The following is a 14,446-nucleotide window of genomic DNA, read 5'->3' as shown; positions in this document are numbered from 1 at the left end:
ACAGACTGGATATGTGTCAAGAGAGAAGGAGAAACAGAGGAAGGGAACATATATTTGGTACTAACTAATGTTACAGATCTAAGTGTGAGCATAGATCTTCATTTTTGGGGGGTAAATATCTTGAAGTGGAATTGTACTGGACAGTATGGTAAGTGTATATATAACTTTCTGAAAACATATCTTTTAATGAATCTAAAATTCATTTTCATCTATTTTTATTTAAACTTTTTAATATCGAATTTTTTTTGCATTTCTAATTTTTGCTACTATGTTTTTGTTTTATATATAGAAGTTATAACTGTTGCTTCTATATAGTGTCTTTTATCACGACATAATGTTTCTTATTTGTCTCATTTAGTCTTTTTAAATTCTACTTTATCTAATAATCATATAGATAGCTCTACCTTCTTCTTTGCATTTGTTAGGTATCTTATGAGCCTATCCTTTTGTTTTCAGTTAAACTGAGTTCTGGAAGATAATATATAGGAAAGCCTTGGCATCAAAAATTGTTGGAAAATTTAAAAACCTTCCTACAAGACTATCTATGAAAGTCAGGCCATTGTGGTAGTGAGTATACGTGAGTATTTTAAATACTTAGGATCACTAGTTTAGTACAGTAGTTAAACCCACAAGCTCTGTAGGCCAGCTTCCTGGATTGAATGGGGTTGTCATGAGGATTAAAGAGTTAATACACGGAAAACACTTGCTATGCTAATGTTAATGGCTGTTGTTCTTCCATATTATTATTACTATTACTAGTAGTACTATCATAAAACTTCCAAAAGGGATCATTCCTATGAGGGATAGAGCTATATGACTTAAATATCATACAATGAATGGTTATGCATATGAACACTATGCATATGAGGAAAGTATATACATTTAAGACACAGAAACACACTACAAAAAGTAGTGATCATGCAAAAAGGAAGGTACAAGATCTTCACCTGTAAAGAAGGAAGGTAATAAAGTGGAAATTCAGTGAGTCTCAAACTAAAGAGTAACATACTGTTTTAAGAGTGGAATCTAATTTCGATTTTCACGTCAGGAACTTTAAACGAAGGATCAAGGTAGTAACAAGTTTATAATGATATACAGCCTAATTTCTTCATATCTGTCATTCCTGTTTCTCACTTAAATTAGGAACAAAACTCTAAAAATAAAGAGTAAACAGTAATCCTAAACAGTAATGATGAGACTATCAGAGCATAGTGGAACACTACTATGAATGTAAGACTTGGCCAGAACTGTTCAATTAAAGTAATACAGGCTCAGTCATTATTATTGGACCCAACGTTCATACAGCACATCAAGAGATAAAAAGTGTCACCCAGAATGAAATTATCACACAGCAAAAAATGAAGACTATCGATCCATAAGGAAATCTAAATTAAAATGTTTTATTATACACTTACCATTGCAGCCTTCAGTGTCACAGAATCTAGGTTGGGCATATTAGCTAAAGAGCCCTATTTTAAAAAAAAAAAAAAAGCAGATCCAAGATGTAAAAAAGGAGATATTCATTTCATTTCACTTACTGAATATAGTTCATTAGTGCACTGCCCAAATTTGGAAAATCATTTAGCTTATTTCCAAAGAACTCAAGTGTAATTTCTTCAACCTCAATAAGATCAGGGACTATGATTTGTTGGAGGGAGCAAGAGGTGCTCAAGTTTATTAACAACAGAAATATCATGATACTTCAAGTTTACGCATACCCAAGAAAATGAAGGCAATGAAGCACTGGAAGATGCCAGTGACACATGGAGGCTTGAACAGTTTCACTTTGATACTTTTAGAAAGTACAGAAAGGCAGTAAAATTGGTTCCTACTGGTAGAAATTTGCTTACCACTTCAGCAAAGAAAGAATTGAAAAGTTGTGTTTTAAGAGCTTCATTTAAGAGTTTCTGGGCCATAACATAGTCTTCATGTTAATGCTGTTTGAATGAGTTCTTTGCTTTCTTAAGAAAGATGGCTTACATGGTTTTCTAAGGTTCCCACCACTCCTTTATTTCTACTAGGGTTCTATAATTTAACAAGATCATATGCTGGCCCCAGAAGTGACTACCTTCTCAAAGTAATGGGCAACAATTTGCTAAATTAAAAAGAAGATGACTGCTATTTATACAGTAATCTATGCATTCAATTAACTAATAGTGATATAGGAATCTGAAAAACTTACCAGTATGAATATTCTTTAGACATTTTATAATACTAATTTTTGTATATTTTCATTACTTTTAACAAAAACTATTTTTAATAAAAAGGATTGTTAATACTGTGGGGCACTCTACCATATTTTAGGAAGTCATCTAAGAACTATGCATGTATTATGTCTTAAGAACAACCCTATGACACAGATACTATTATTACCCCCAATCCACAGGTAAGGAAACAGATACAGAAAAATAAGTCACTTTCCCAGGAAAACACAGCTAATATGTGGTAGAGCCAAGAATCCAGAGTGCAGCTCTAGAAGCCATACTCTAAACTGGCATGTTCTTAGAATTAGGAAGGAACATCTATGCACTTACCTGTTCAGGTTTATGTTGCTGTACATTGTTATAGATGTAACTCAAGCCTACCCTAGTTAAAACATAAGAGGCTTGCTCATTTATAAGTGTGTCCAAATGTGCTTCGATCTAAAATAAAACACAAAGAAAACATTTTAAAAGAAGAATGACACTGATGAGAGTAGATGCAGTGCCTTGCATTGGCACTGATGATGAGGCACAGGGATCACCTCTGTAACAAAGCCTCTTTCTTCCCCCAAACAGTAAGTCTTTCTATGAAAGGGGGAAAAAGTCTTACTTTAAAAATTATAAACAAGGAGGATTCTAGGACTATCCTCCAGTCACAAAATTTGGGTTGCTTCTCAGCCCTTTTAAAAGCTGGTAATAAACAAAACACAAACAAAAAACACTAGTAAACAACAACAGTATAAAATAAAATATTTAGGAAGAATTCCAAGATAAGGGCCTGATGTTCCTGACCTCCTGTCCTCCTCATGCTCCCAACTTTCTAGACTGACTTAACAAATCAAATATACCATCTGGAGAAGCCTAGAGGAAATCCCACTACAGCTCAGGTAGTAAATTCTCCTGAGGATAAGGCAGGTCTGTGACAAGTAGGGAAGAGCTGAGGGCCCAGTAGAAACTTGACTAAAGATTTCAGGTTCAGGAACTGCCTAAGAAGATGCAGCTAACAGATGTGAGTAGTATGGGCTCCCCAGCTTTGTGCTATTTTGGGGGATTCCAACTAATGCTAATGGAGATAAAAACCACAGAAGAGAACTACCTTGATGGGTTGAAACATTCCCTGGTGAGAAAAAATCTTGTTCTTTTTTTTTTTTTTTTGTGCCAGTACAATCCTGAGTCTAGAGGTCTTCCTTCTATTCCTCACCAGAATGTTCCCCCAGATTTTACCAGTTTCCTTGCTAATGACACAGTACACTGTCAACTATGGTATCTGTTACCATCTAAATGATTGCCATTTTCCAAGCAACTCCAATAGCTCTGCTCGTCCCCCTAAAAAACTTAGAACTGATTTAAAAGAGGTGAGGAAGCTAAAAGAAAGCCCTTGTGAATAATCAGAACAAGTATGGTTTCTTTCCTGAGGCAACACTACTGAAAGACATAAAGTACTTTCATTTTTTTTTTTTAAATAAATGCCCAAGGAAGTACAATTAGAGCCCTTACTTGCTGGATTTACTAGAAACCAAAGAAAAACAAAGTGCGCAAAGGTAAACACTCAATGAAGGTGAAAAAGAGTTACTGCGAAGCATCAAATCAGCGATCTGAAAGAAAAATGGAAGGAAAGTAATATAGAGCAAATATCAAAGAAATAGATTAAAGTGAAGAGATTTAAAAAGAAATTAGATGGCAGATCCGTGAGATAAAACCAACCAAGGACAGGGGCTTCAAAATATAAAAAGTAACACATAGAAAAGTGATGATTAAAGAAATAGAACTCTTTACTAAGCAAAAGAAAGGTTTGAATCTTTACATTGAAATGGTTCTCTGAAGTCCAAGATGCAAATAGTTTTTAAAAAGAGACATACCAAAAATATCCTGGGAAAACATATAAACTCAAAGGAAAATCCCTGTAAGTTTCCAGATGAAGGGACTAGATTACTAAAAACAAGAGAATCTGACTAGCCTGGACTTCTTGCTTGAAACACTGGAAGAAGCTATATAAGAGTGGGAAAAAAATAATAGGTTATTGGTAGTAAAGGTCCTAAAATCAAGACTCCTTTACCCAACAAGGTAAATTGTTACTTTGGAGAAACGTGATAAACCACACCTTCACATATCCACACCTTTGTATTGTCCTCTATCACACTGAATCCAGGCTGTTCTATGTGGCCAGTCTTGGCTGACAGCACACTGACAAGCATAATGCAAGAACAGGCCAATAAGCACTTCCACACTGTGATTTGTCCACTTGGAATACCCACTCAAGAGACTGCCAGTGGGGTCTGAAAGGGCACTGGGAAAATTGCTACTGGAGTCTGGAGAAAGCGGAGCCTGAATTATCTGCTGACAGAACAATTACTGAAAATGCTGCCAGGACTAATAAAGATCTGGCTCAAGAGATCTCTGGAGAATGTTGAAACACATGTAAAAGTCCAGTTGACACATCCAATGGTGGCAAAAATAAGCAAGGACATAGATAACTTGAATAAACTAATAAGCTTAATTTAGCACATAGACCAAGAAGAATTTTTACCATGCATAAAATAGCTATGGAACACATAAGAAACATAGATAATTGGTGATAAAGCAAATTGATAAACACCTGACATATCTTAACATCTTAAGATTTAGATAAATGGCAGGGATTTGGGCTTGAATTAGTGACAAATACAGAAAAAAGTGACATTTCTTAAATAAAAATGTTATTAATTCCACAGAAAATGAAGAAGTTATCCAAGAAAGGTAAATTAACCATTCTTCATTACATGGCTCAGTCACCAATAATGTTTACATAGGAATAATAATTCAGCAAAACATTGATCTAACCAAAATTTATAATATAGCTACATTGGGAGGATGGGAAAACTCTTAAGTATGACCATATTCTTATCCAGGGGGGTTGGGGGAGTGGCAGTAGATAACTAAATTTTCATTGTTCATTTCATTTCACAATGTATTAGAACATTTCACAATATTCATTTCATTTCACATAAATGTATCTAATTTAATACATTAGATAAAAAACTAAAAAAAATCTATACGTGGCAATACATGTAAGTGTTTAGAATTACAAATATAAATAGCAAAAGAAGCAACTATAAAAACTGAAAGAAATTGTGCTTTTGAGGGAGAAATGAGAAAGAGATGTTGGGGGTGGAGAGGATGGTACACTGGTGGCTTTTCATAAGAAGTTCTGTAGAATTATTTGACTTTAAACCACAAATATGGAAAATTCTGATACATTTATTTTAAAAGAAAAAATTAAAAATTAGAAAATATGAATTTAGATATATCAAAACTCATTCCTATACCCACTGTCAAACTGTTGATATATGTGTGATAGCACAGAACATTCAGAGTTGTTTTTTTAAAAAACAGTATATTTACCAATAATCACTGCTTAAAATTGGAATCCAACTATCTACTAAATTTTACAACTGGCTTTGTTTTAGTCATCATATACTCTCTTAAGTGATAACCATTTGCTTTATAGGACTCAAGAACTCAAGTGATTGGTATAGCAATTTGTAATGTTTTGCCTAACACTGGTTTACACATAGATAAAAATATATCTGTCCTCTGTAACACATTTTGCATTAACTATGCAGCTTGAAAAATATAGCATATTATTCACAGTTCAGAAACTAAAATCCACATACAGACTAACTGTTCAAATTAATCAGAAAGCTTCAATCTACTATCACATATTATGGTATGAATCAAGTATTTTAAACATTACACATTCTGGTTCCTCTAAAGCTGAAAACTGAAATACTGAATTTGTGTGTGTGTGTGTGTGTGTGTGTGTGTGTGTGTTGTGTATGTGCGTGTGTTGTGTATGTGCATGTGTGTCCTTTCATCAGATGATATCAAGGGATCTATAGGAATTAGGTCATTAAAATTAGTTAAGCCAATAACTTAAAGCTATCACATAGAGAAAAAGATTCAATCATAGTCAATAGTCATTTTATAGAAAAATTTACCTGAAACTGTAGCATTTCCAGACGTCTGTCAGTGAATTCAAATAGAGCTAATGTTGTCTTCATCATATATAGTGAATTGACCATGAAAGTGGCCATGTCAGCTGTGCCTAAATTGCTGGCTGATACAGTACACATCTGTAGGAGAGGATCCAAGACACATGATAAAACCTACAAATGAAAAATAAAATGAATTCTTTATTTCTCAATCACTGATATGGTCTTGGGTTAATGATATTTAATGCCAAACTAATTGGAAGGAAGCCAATTTATAGAAGCACGTAGGAAAAGATTAAACATAAATCAATGCTTTTTAAGTTATGATAACTGGTTTAATATTTGATGGAAAATCAACAGTAAGAAAGAGACTGTCAAAGTATATGAATTACAAAATTCCAGAATTGAAACACAGTGTACAATAGAAGAGCAAAAAACAATCATTAAAAATGAATTTATAACATACCTGCACAAAATCAGCTTGACGAGCATCTAATGGTACAACTGAAGAATCGTGAGATGCTAAAACTTCACGCAGCAACATGAGTGTCTGATTTAGTGCAGAACTTGGTCCAAGATCAGGTGGTGGGAGTTCAACCTAAAACAAGAGATGATTTACCCACTCCTTATATTTTTTCCACTAAATTTTAATGTATAAATGTAAGTTCATAGTAAAAAAATGTAAAAGTTATAAAGCACAGACTCACACATTAGAAACCTATAATTTATCAATAGCTTACTTTGAACTATATTAACAGCACACAAAGTGAGAGAAAAGTTCTTTGTCAGATTATCTCAGAATATGTCACCTTGTACTCTAAAATTCAAAAAATTAATTTGAAAAGTTAGTGTTCAATTGAATTGTAGAATTACATTTTAATATGGATTTAAAATGGCCTACTGTTTTATTTTTTAGCCCAAATCATAAGAAAAAAGCAGTCTATAGACCAGCACTATCCCAACTATAATATAATTGAGAAACGTCACCTACTCTCAGGCCCAAATTTCAGAGATTTTAGTTCAATATGTATAGGTTAGGGGTTCAGGAATTGACAGTTCAACAAGCACCCCAGGAGTCTCTCAAGAAGGTAACCCATGGGTCCCACATTTTGAAAATCACTTCACAGAAACAGTATAACATTACCATTAATATCTTGGGCTCTAGAGTTAAACACATTAAGTTCAAATCTTGGATCTATCACTTACTAGTTGTGTAATCTTCAGCAAGTTACTTAAGTTTTCAGAGCTTCAGAGGGACTCTGTAAATATTAAATGAGATTGTTGCATGGCTGAGTAACATGCCTTGCACTTACTAAGTAGAAGGTATGCCAAGTTCACTATCCTTATTTGGTGGCACCATGATACATAAAAAGAAGTGCCTATGAATTTCTTTAAAAATATTTTCAGAATACTTACAATGTTAATAAAGTAACATTTTGTAAATTTTTTAAAAATAGCACTTAGAAGACAAAGTAAGAGACTACATCTTAGTGGCAGGTAGGCAGAAAGGTGTAAGAATTTTCACATATCGGCATTTATTATAAGATTGTTTCATGTAGAAAGTTAATACATAAGTGACATCACCAGGAATAGCAAAGTAAGCATGTCCAAAAATACTCTCTCCTTCATAAAAACAAGAACAAAAAAATCATAAAACATGCAAACAAACAAGAAAATACAGTCCATGCACAGCATGCACAGAAAAACACCTCAACAGAAACATTCTCTGAAGTCCAGATGTTAGATTTACTAGACAAAGACTTTAAACAAGCTATTTTAGATATGTTCAAAGACTGAAGAAAATCATGTCTGAAGAACTAAAGTATGAAAACAATGTCTCACCAAATAGAGAATATCAATAAAGAGACAGGAATAATAAAATACAACCAAAGAGAAATTCTGGAGTCAAAAAGTACACAACTGAAATGAAAAATTAACTATAGGGTTTTGTTTTTGTTTTTGTTTTTTGTTTTTGACAGGGTCTTTCTCTGTCACTCAGGATAAAGTGCAGTGGTGCAATCACAGCTCACTGCATGCTCGAGTGATCATCCCACCTCAGTTTCCCAAGTATTAACAGCTAGGACTACAGGCACATGCCACCAAGCCTCGCTAATTTTCTTTTTTGTAGAGATGGTAGTCTTGCTATGTTGCCCAGGCTGGTCTCAAACTCCTGGGCTCAAGTGATCCTCCTGCCTTAGCCTCCCAAAATGCTATCATTACAGGTGTGAACTGCTGTGCTTGGCCTTACAGCAGATTTGAGCAGGTGGAATAAATAATCAGTGAACTTAAAGACAGGAACTTAAAGATTATTGAGTCTGAGAAATAGAAAGAAAAAGAATTTGAAAAAATGAACAGAACATCAGAGATAAGACACCATTTAACAGTATAAGTATAAAGGGGAAGCCCAGAAGGAAAGAACAAAGAAAAAAAGGCAGTGAAGAAACAATGACAGAAAGATTACCAATTTTGATTTTAAAAAACATTAATCAACATCCAAGAAGCTAAATGACCCCAAGAAGGATAAACTCAAGAGACCTACAGTAACACACATCATAATCAAACTGTCAAAAGACAGATAATCCTGAAAGCAACTAAAAAGAAATAACTCACTATGAACAAGGATTTTTGACAAGATCAATAGCTGATTTCTTACCAGAAAACATGCAGGCCAGAAGTCTGCATATTGGATGACATATTCACAGGCTGAAATAAACTGTCAACCAAGTATTTCAAATTCAGCAAAACTATTCTTCAAGAATAAGGGGGAAATTAAGACACTCCAAATAAAGGCAAAAATTCTTCACTAGCATACCTGCCCTACAAGACATACTAAGGAAAACTGGACACTAGAAAGTAACTCGATCCACATAAAGAAATAGAGCACTGGTCAAGGCTCCAACAAAGATAACTATAAACAACAGTTTTAATGTATTTTTTGTTCATAACTCTAATTTAAAAGAAAACTGCATGAGGCAATAATTATAAGTCTATGTTGATGGGCATACAATGTAATAAGATTTAACTGTATTAATAACGGCATAAAGGAAGAGGAGAATGGAGCAATGTAGGAGCAAAGTTTTTGTATACTATTCAAAGTATGTTGTTATAAATTAAGATGCTAATTGTAATTCCCAGGGCACCACTCAGGAAATATAACTAACCCTATACCCACATACATATATGTTTAAATAAGGGAATTAAATTAGTAGACTAGAAAGTATCTACTCAGTGTAAAAGAAGTAACAGGGACACAGAGAAAAAAAAAATCATTTAAGACATACAGAAAACAAAAGGGCAAATTGCAGACATAAATCCTACTCTACCCTCAATTAAATTAAGTGTAAATGGATTAAACATGACAATCAAAAAGCAGAGACTAGCAGATTAATTTGAAAAACCACACCATGTACCAACTATATGCCAACTTCAAGAGACACACTTTTAAGACAAAAATAAATTAGATGTACAAGGATATAAAAAGATATACCTTGCACACAATAACTGAAAGAAAGCTAGATTAAATTAGCTACACTAATATACTAATATCAGACAAAACAGACTTTAAAACAAAATTACTAGAAATAAAAGATTCTGATAATGATAAAAGGGTCAATCCATCAAGAAAATAAAATAATTATAAACATATATGCACCCAACAAAAAAGCCCCAAAACACATAAAGCCAAAACTTACAAAATTGAAGGAAAATATTTCTTGGGTGAAGAGATACATATTTCAAGTTCCACAGTTTCTTCAGTTTTGTCTCCTTTTCTTTCATTAGATTCAAATAAATGTGAACTTTAAAAAACCTCCAGAATATGATCTTTTCTTCACAAAAGTATTCTATTTATCATTCCTACTTCAAATGATATCCAGACTGTTGTTAAACTGATTATAATAAAGTTAACTAATGTTATTTCCAAGAAGAGGGTTTTTTAAAATTTTTCATCTTTGTGCTCTTCTCCATGGTTTAAATTATGCATAAATATATGCATATCAGTTTTACAAAATTAATAGAGTGATCTCTGCCCCCTAAAAGAAACAACCAACTACCAAGCAGTTAATAACAGTCAATTCAGGGTGACAGGATGTAGATGAGTGTTATTTTCTTGTGTTTCCATTTGTTTTTAAAAATAAATATACATTTAATAGAAATCAACATACTCATAATTCCAAAAATTTAAATATAAAGCTATTCCATATATGTGCATGCATATACATAAGAAATATAAACTGAAGATACTCAAATTTTTTTCAGTGGAATCTTTAGCTTAGAACAAATCAGAAAGATCTGCTAGCATTCTAATAGCTATAATATAGAAATAGACAGCTATAGAAACCAGAGCAAACACGTTATGTGTCAGTTCCCAATACCTTTCATAAACAGAAAAAAAAAATCTAATAAATCCTCCAGGGAAGCTAGATGAGGAGTACAGCTCTAGTAGAACTACAAACCTTGTATGATTAAGAACCTAAATGTTTAATGTGTAATTTTCTCTTCTAAGTTATAAACTATAATATATAGTGTGTGTGTGTGTGTGTGTGTGTGTGTGTGTATACAGAGAGAGAGAGAGAGAGAGAGAGAGAAGAGTATATAGTGTCTTTTGGAAGCAATAAATCTTAAAAAATTTTTTTTTAAATTTTAATAGCTTTTGGTGTACAAGTGGTTTCTAGTTACATGGATGATTGTACTGTGGCGAAGTCTGAGATTTTAGTGCACCCATCATCCAAGTAGTGTATATCGTGCCCAATATGTAATTTTTCATCCCTCACTCCTCATCCTCTCCCCCTTCTGAGTCTCCATAGTACATTATATCACTCTGTGTGCCTTTGTGTACCCATAGCTTAGCTCCCACTTATAACTAAGAACATACAGTTTTTGGTTTCCTATTCCTGAGTTGCTTCACTTAGAATAATGGCCTCCTGCTCCATTCAAGTTGTTGCAATTTCTTTATCGACTGATTAGTTGATGGGCACTTAGGCTGGTTCCATATCTTTACAACTGCAACCGTGCTGCAATAAACACATGTGTGCAAGTGTCTTTTTGATACAATGACTTCTATTCCTTTGGGTAGATACCCAGTAGTGGGATTGCTGGATTGAATGGTAGATCTTTTAGTTCTTTAAGAAATCTTCCTACTGTTTTCCATAGAGGTTGTACTAATTTACATTCCCACCAGCAGTATATAAGCATTCCCTTTCACCATATCCACATCAACATGTTTTTTTTTTTTTCACTTTTTAATAATGGCCATTCTTACAAGAGTAAGGTGGTGTCTCACTGTGGTTTTAATTTGCATTTCCTTGATTAGTGATGTTGAGCATTTTTCATATGTTTGTTAGCCATCTGTATATCTTCTTTTGAGAAATGGCTGTTCATCTCATTTGCCCACTTTTTGATGGGATTATTTGTTTTTTTCTTGCTGATTTGTTTGTGTTCCTTCTATTCTGGATATCAGTCCTTTTTCAGATACGTAGTTTGCAAATATTTTCTCTGTGGGTTGTGTGTTTCCTCTGATGGTTATTTCTTTGGCTATACAGAAGCATTTTAGTTTAATTAGGTCCCATTTATTTATTTTTATTTTTGTTGCACTTGGAAGCAATAAATCTTAAAAAAAAAAACTTTCAAAAATTAACACAAGAGATTTTTAATTGCCAAACAAAACAGAAGACCAATGATGTAAAACTTACACACAGATGGGAGAAAGTTGAAAGGAAATTTTTTTCTCCCTTGAAATAAGGTCTTTAAGGAGTTTAAATTTAAGGCTAAAGTCACACTTTGCCACAGTTAGAGTTGATGGTAAATCATTGCAAGCGAGTGCTACTTGAACTCAAGTCATTCAACAAACTGCCATTCTATGAGGTGTTTTTACACACATCCATTAGATCGGCAACAAGGTAAGAACCACACTTCTAAAGCTAAGTGAAAATTATGGCAGTTTTTCAGATAAACAAACTTTGTGACTATAAAATCCTGTAGCAGAATAACAGAAAGAAAATCTAAGGAGGAGAAATAGCTCACTTTTGTCACTTTAGTTTCATTTTGTAAAATTCATTTCTAATGGTTAAACTTTGTAAGAGACAAGTCTATATTTCTTTTTCTTTTTTTTTGAGACGGAGTCTCACTCTGTTGCCTAGGCTGGAGTGCAGTGGCATGATCTCGGCTCACTGCAAGCTCCACCTCCCAGGTTCATGCCATTCTCCTGCCTCGGCCTCTCGAGTAGCTGGTACTACAGGCGCCTGCCACCACGCCCGGCTAATTTTTTTGTATTTTTAGTAGAGACGGGGTTTCACCTTGTTAGCCAGGATGGTTTTGATCTCTTGACCTCGTGATCCACCCGCCTTGACCTCCCAAAGTGCTGGGATTACAGGCGTGAGCCACCGCACCTGGCCAAGTCTATATTTCTTTTGAAGTCCCTCCAATGCATTCTTGCACTTACTTTATACTAACCATAATCTCCCTTAGGGAAGAGACCCTCTTTACTATGTCTTTCATATCTCCATATAAGGCTGTGGAGGCCAAATACTAGAATTAAGTGGGCTTTTTTATTTAGAGAGCCTAAAACAAGTAGTAGCAACCATTAGAAACAAACAATTTATGAACTTCATGTAAAACAATAATCATAATACAGAAATTCCTATAAGCTTTAAGCTGTGTAGAAAATCCAAGTTTATTCACACTCCACTTCCTTGGAAACCAGTCAGCACCAGTAAGTGAGTGGCAGATGCATCCTCAGAATGATGTGACTGGGAGAAAGAGGTGTTAATATTATCACTGCTACTTATGCCAGGACTTGAGCTATTCATAGAAATCTTACATACTGACAGAAAGTTGAAGAAAATGTGAACTTTTGCCTTACAAATAAAGATTTCCCTCTTTCTTATTCTGTATGTTTGACTTTTCCCTCTATTTTTGTCATGATCTTAAACTCTCAAAAATCTTAAGTAGAGTTGTAACCTGACGTTGGCCACATGACACTTCGCTGAATATCTACAGCAGGCATGCAAGTACTTGCTCAGGCAGGTAAGCTTTGTTGCAAACATGGCCACATTACTTCCAAATACCTATATCATGGATATGTACCACTAACCTAAGTACGTTCACGTGAATGAATGGATACAAAATAACTGGTTATATTCAAAGCATACTCCCTTAGGGACAATAAGCAAACATCTTTGCTTGTTTTTAAATCCAAAGTACAAGGCTACTAAAATGACATGTGAGAACGTCTACTTCAAATAGATTAGACTCCTTATTTCAGGCACATATCTTCTTAACTGCTCTTTCACAATGTTTTAAGCATAATGGATATCAATAAAAACTGTTGACTATGGTCACTTACATTCAATTTATGTTCCTGCAGAATAGTTACAACATAAAACATATACATATACCACTATATATTTAATCAATTGTTTTGAAATACCAAGGGACTAAACAGTAAGTCATTTCTTAATAAGCCTCTGGACAATAGACATGTTCCAACAGTACTATGAGGGAATATTTTTGGCATTATAAATGCTATTTAATAGGGAAAATGAACCAAAATAATTCATCTAAAACTGGCTTCTACGTGGAAGAATGGGATCCATAAGTACAGTATTAAAGATGTTTCCAAAAAAAAGAATTAAGATTTTATTAAGCCCCAATAATATGTTAAATGAAAAATGCAAGATACACATCAGGGCTGGGCATGGTGACTCACGCCTGTAGTCTCAGCACTGGGAGGCCGAGGCGGGCAGATCGCCTGAGGTCAGGAGTTCGAGACCAACCTGGCCAATATGGCGAAACCCCGTCTCTACTAAAAATACAAAAATTAGCTGGGCATGGTGGCGCATATCTGTAATCGTAGCCACTCGGGAGGCTGAGGCTGGAGAATCGCTTGAACCCAGGAGGTGGAGGTTGTAGTGAGGTGAGATTGCACCACTGTACTCCAGCCTGGGCCACAGAGCGAGACTCGATCTCAAAAACAAAAACAAAGACAAAACTGTATGCACATCATGTGTACAGGTGTGTGTACACTCATATTTTTAAAAAATTGAAATATTAAAAATGCTGAATGTTACCTATAGTCATGTTTAAACTTTCTTTATATTTCTATCTTCAAAATGAGTATTTTGTAATGTGAAAAAATAATCTAAAAACTGTACCATGTACTTTACATGTGATCTTCATTTAATCCTAATGAGCCTAAGGTATATATCATTCCCATTTTACAGAAGATGAGTAAGACTGATGAGAAGGAGGAGGAAGGAATAATATCAAATTTTATAT

General features: G+C 34.2%; 1 protein-coding gene across 1 annotated transcript in view; it reads right to left on the bottom strand.

Moving 5' to 3' along the window:
* The window catches only part of COG6 (component of oligomeric golgi complex 6), a 96,567-nt gene that overhangs the window by 26,510 nt on the left and 55,611 nt on the right, over positions 1 to 14,446 (bottom strand). The window contains exons 14-17 of the mRNA XM_003806907.5: positions 6,639 to 6,770; positions 6,179 to 6,346; positions 2,535 to 2,642; positions 1,416 to 1,469 (exon numbers count right to left, since the gene is read on the bottom strand). Of these exons, the coding sequence (XP_003806955.3) occupies positions 1,416 to 1,469; positions 2,535 to 2,642; positions 6,179 to 6,346; positions 6,639 to 6,770 (462 nt within the window). The remainder of the gene's footprint in view (positions 1 to 1,415; positions 1,470 to 2,534; positions 2,643 to 6,178; positions 6,347 to 6,638; positions 6,771 to 14,446) is intronic.

The sequence above is a fragment of the Pan paniscus genome, chromosome 14 (assembly GCF_029289425.2).
Source record: "Pan paniscus chromosome 14, NHGRI_mPanPan1-v2.0_pri, whole genome shotgun sequence".
Classification (NCBI taxonomy): Eukaryota; Metazoa; Chordata; class Mammalia; order Primates; family Hominidae; genus Pan; species Pan paniscus.
Note: the sequence above shows the minus strand (reverse complement) of the source record. Positions and strands in the feature narration are given on the sequence as shown.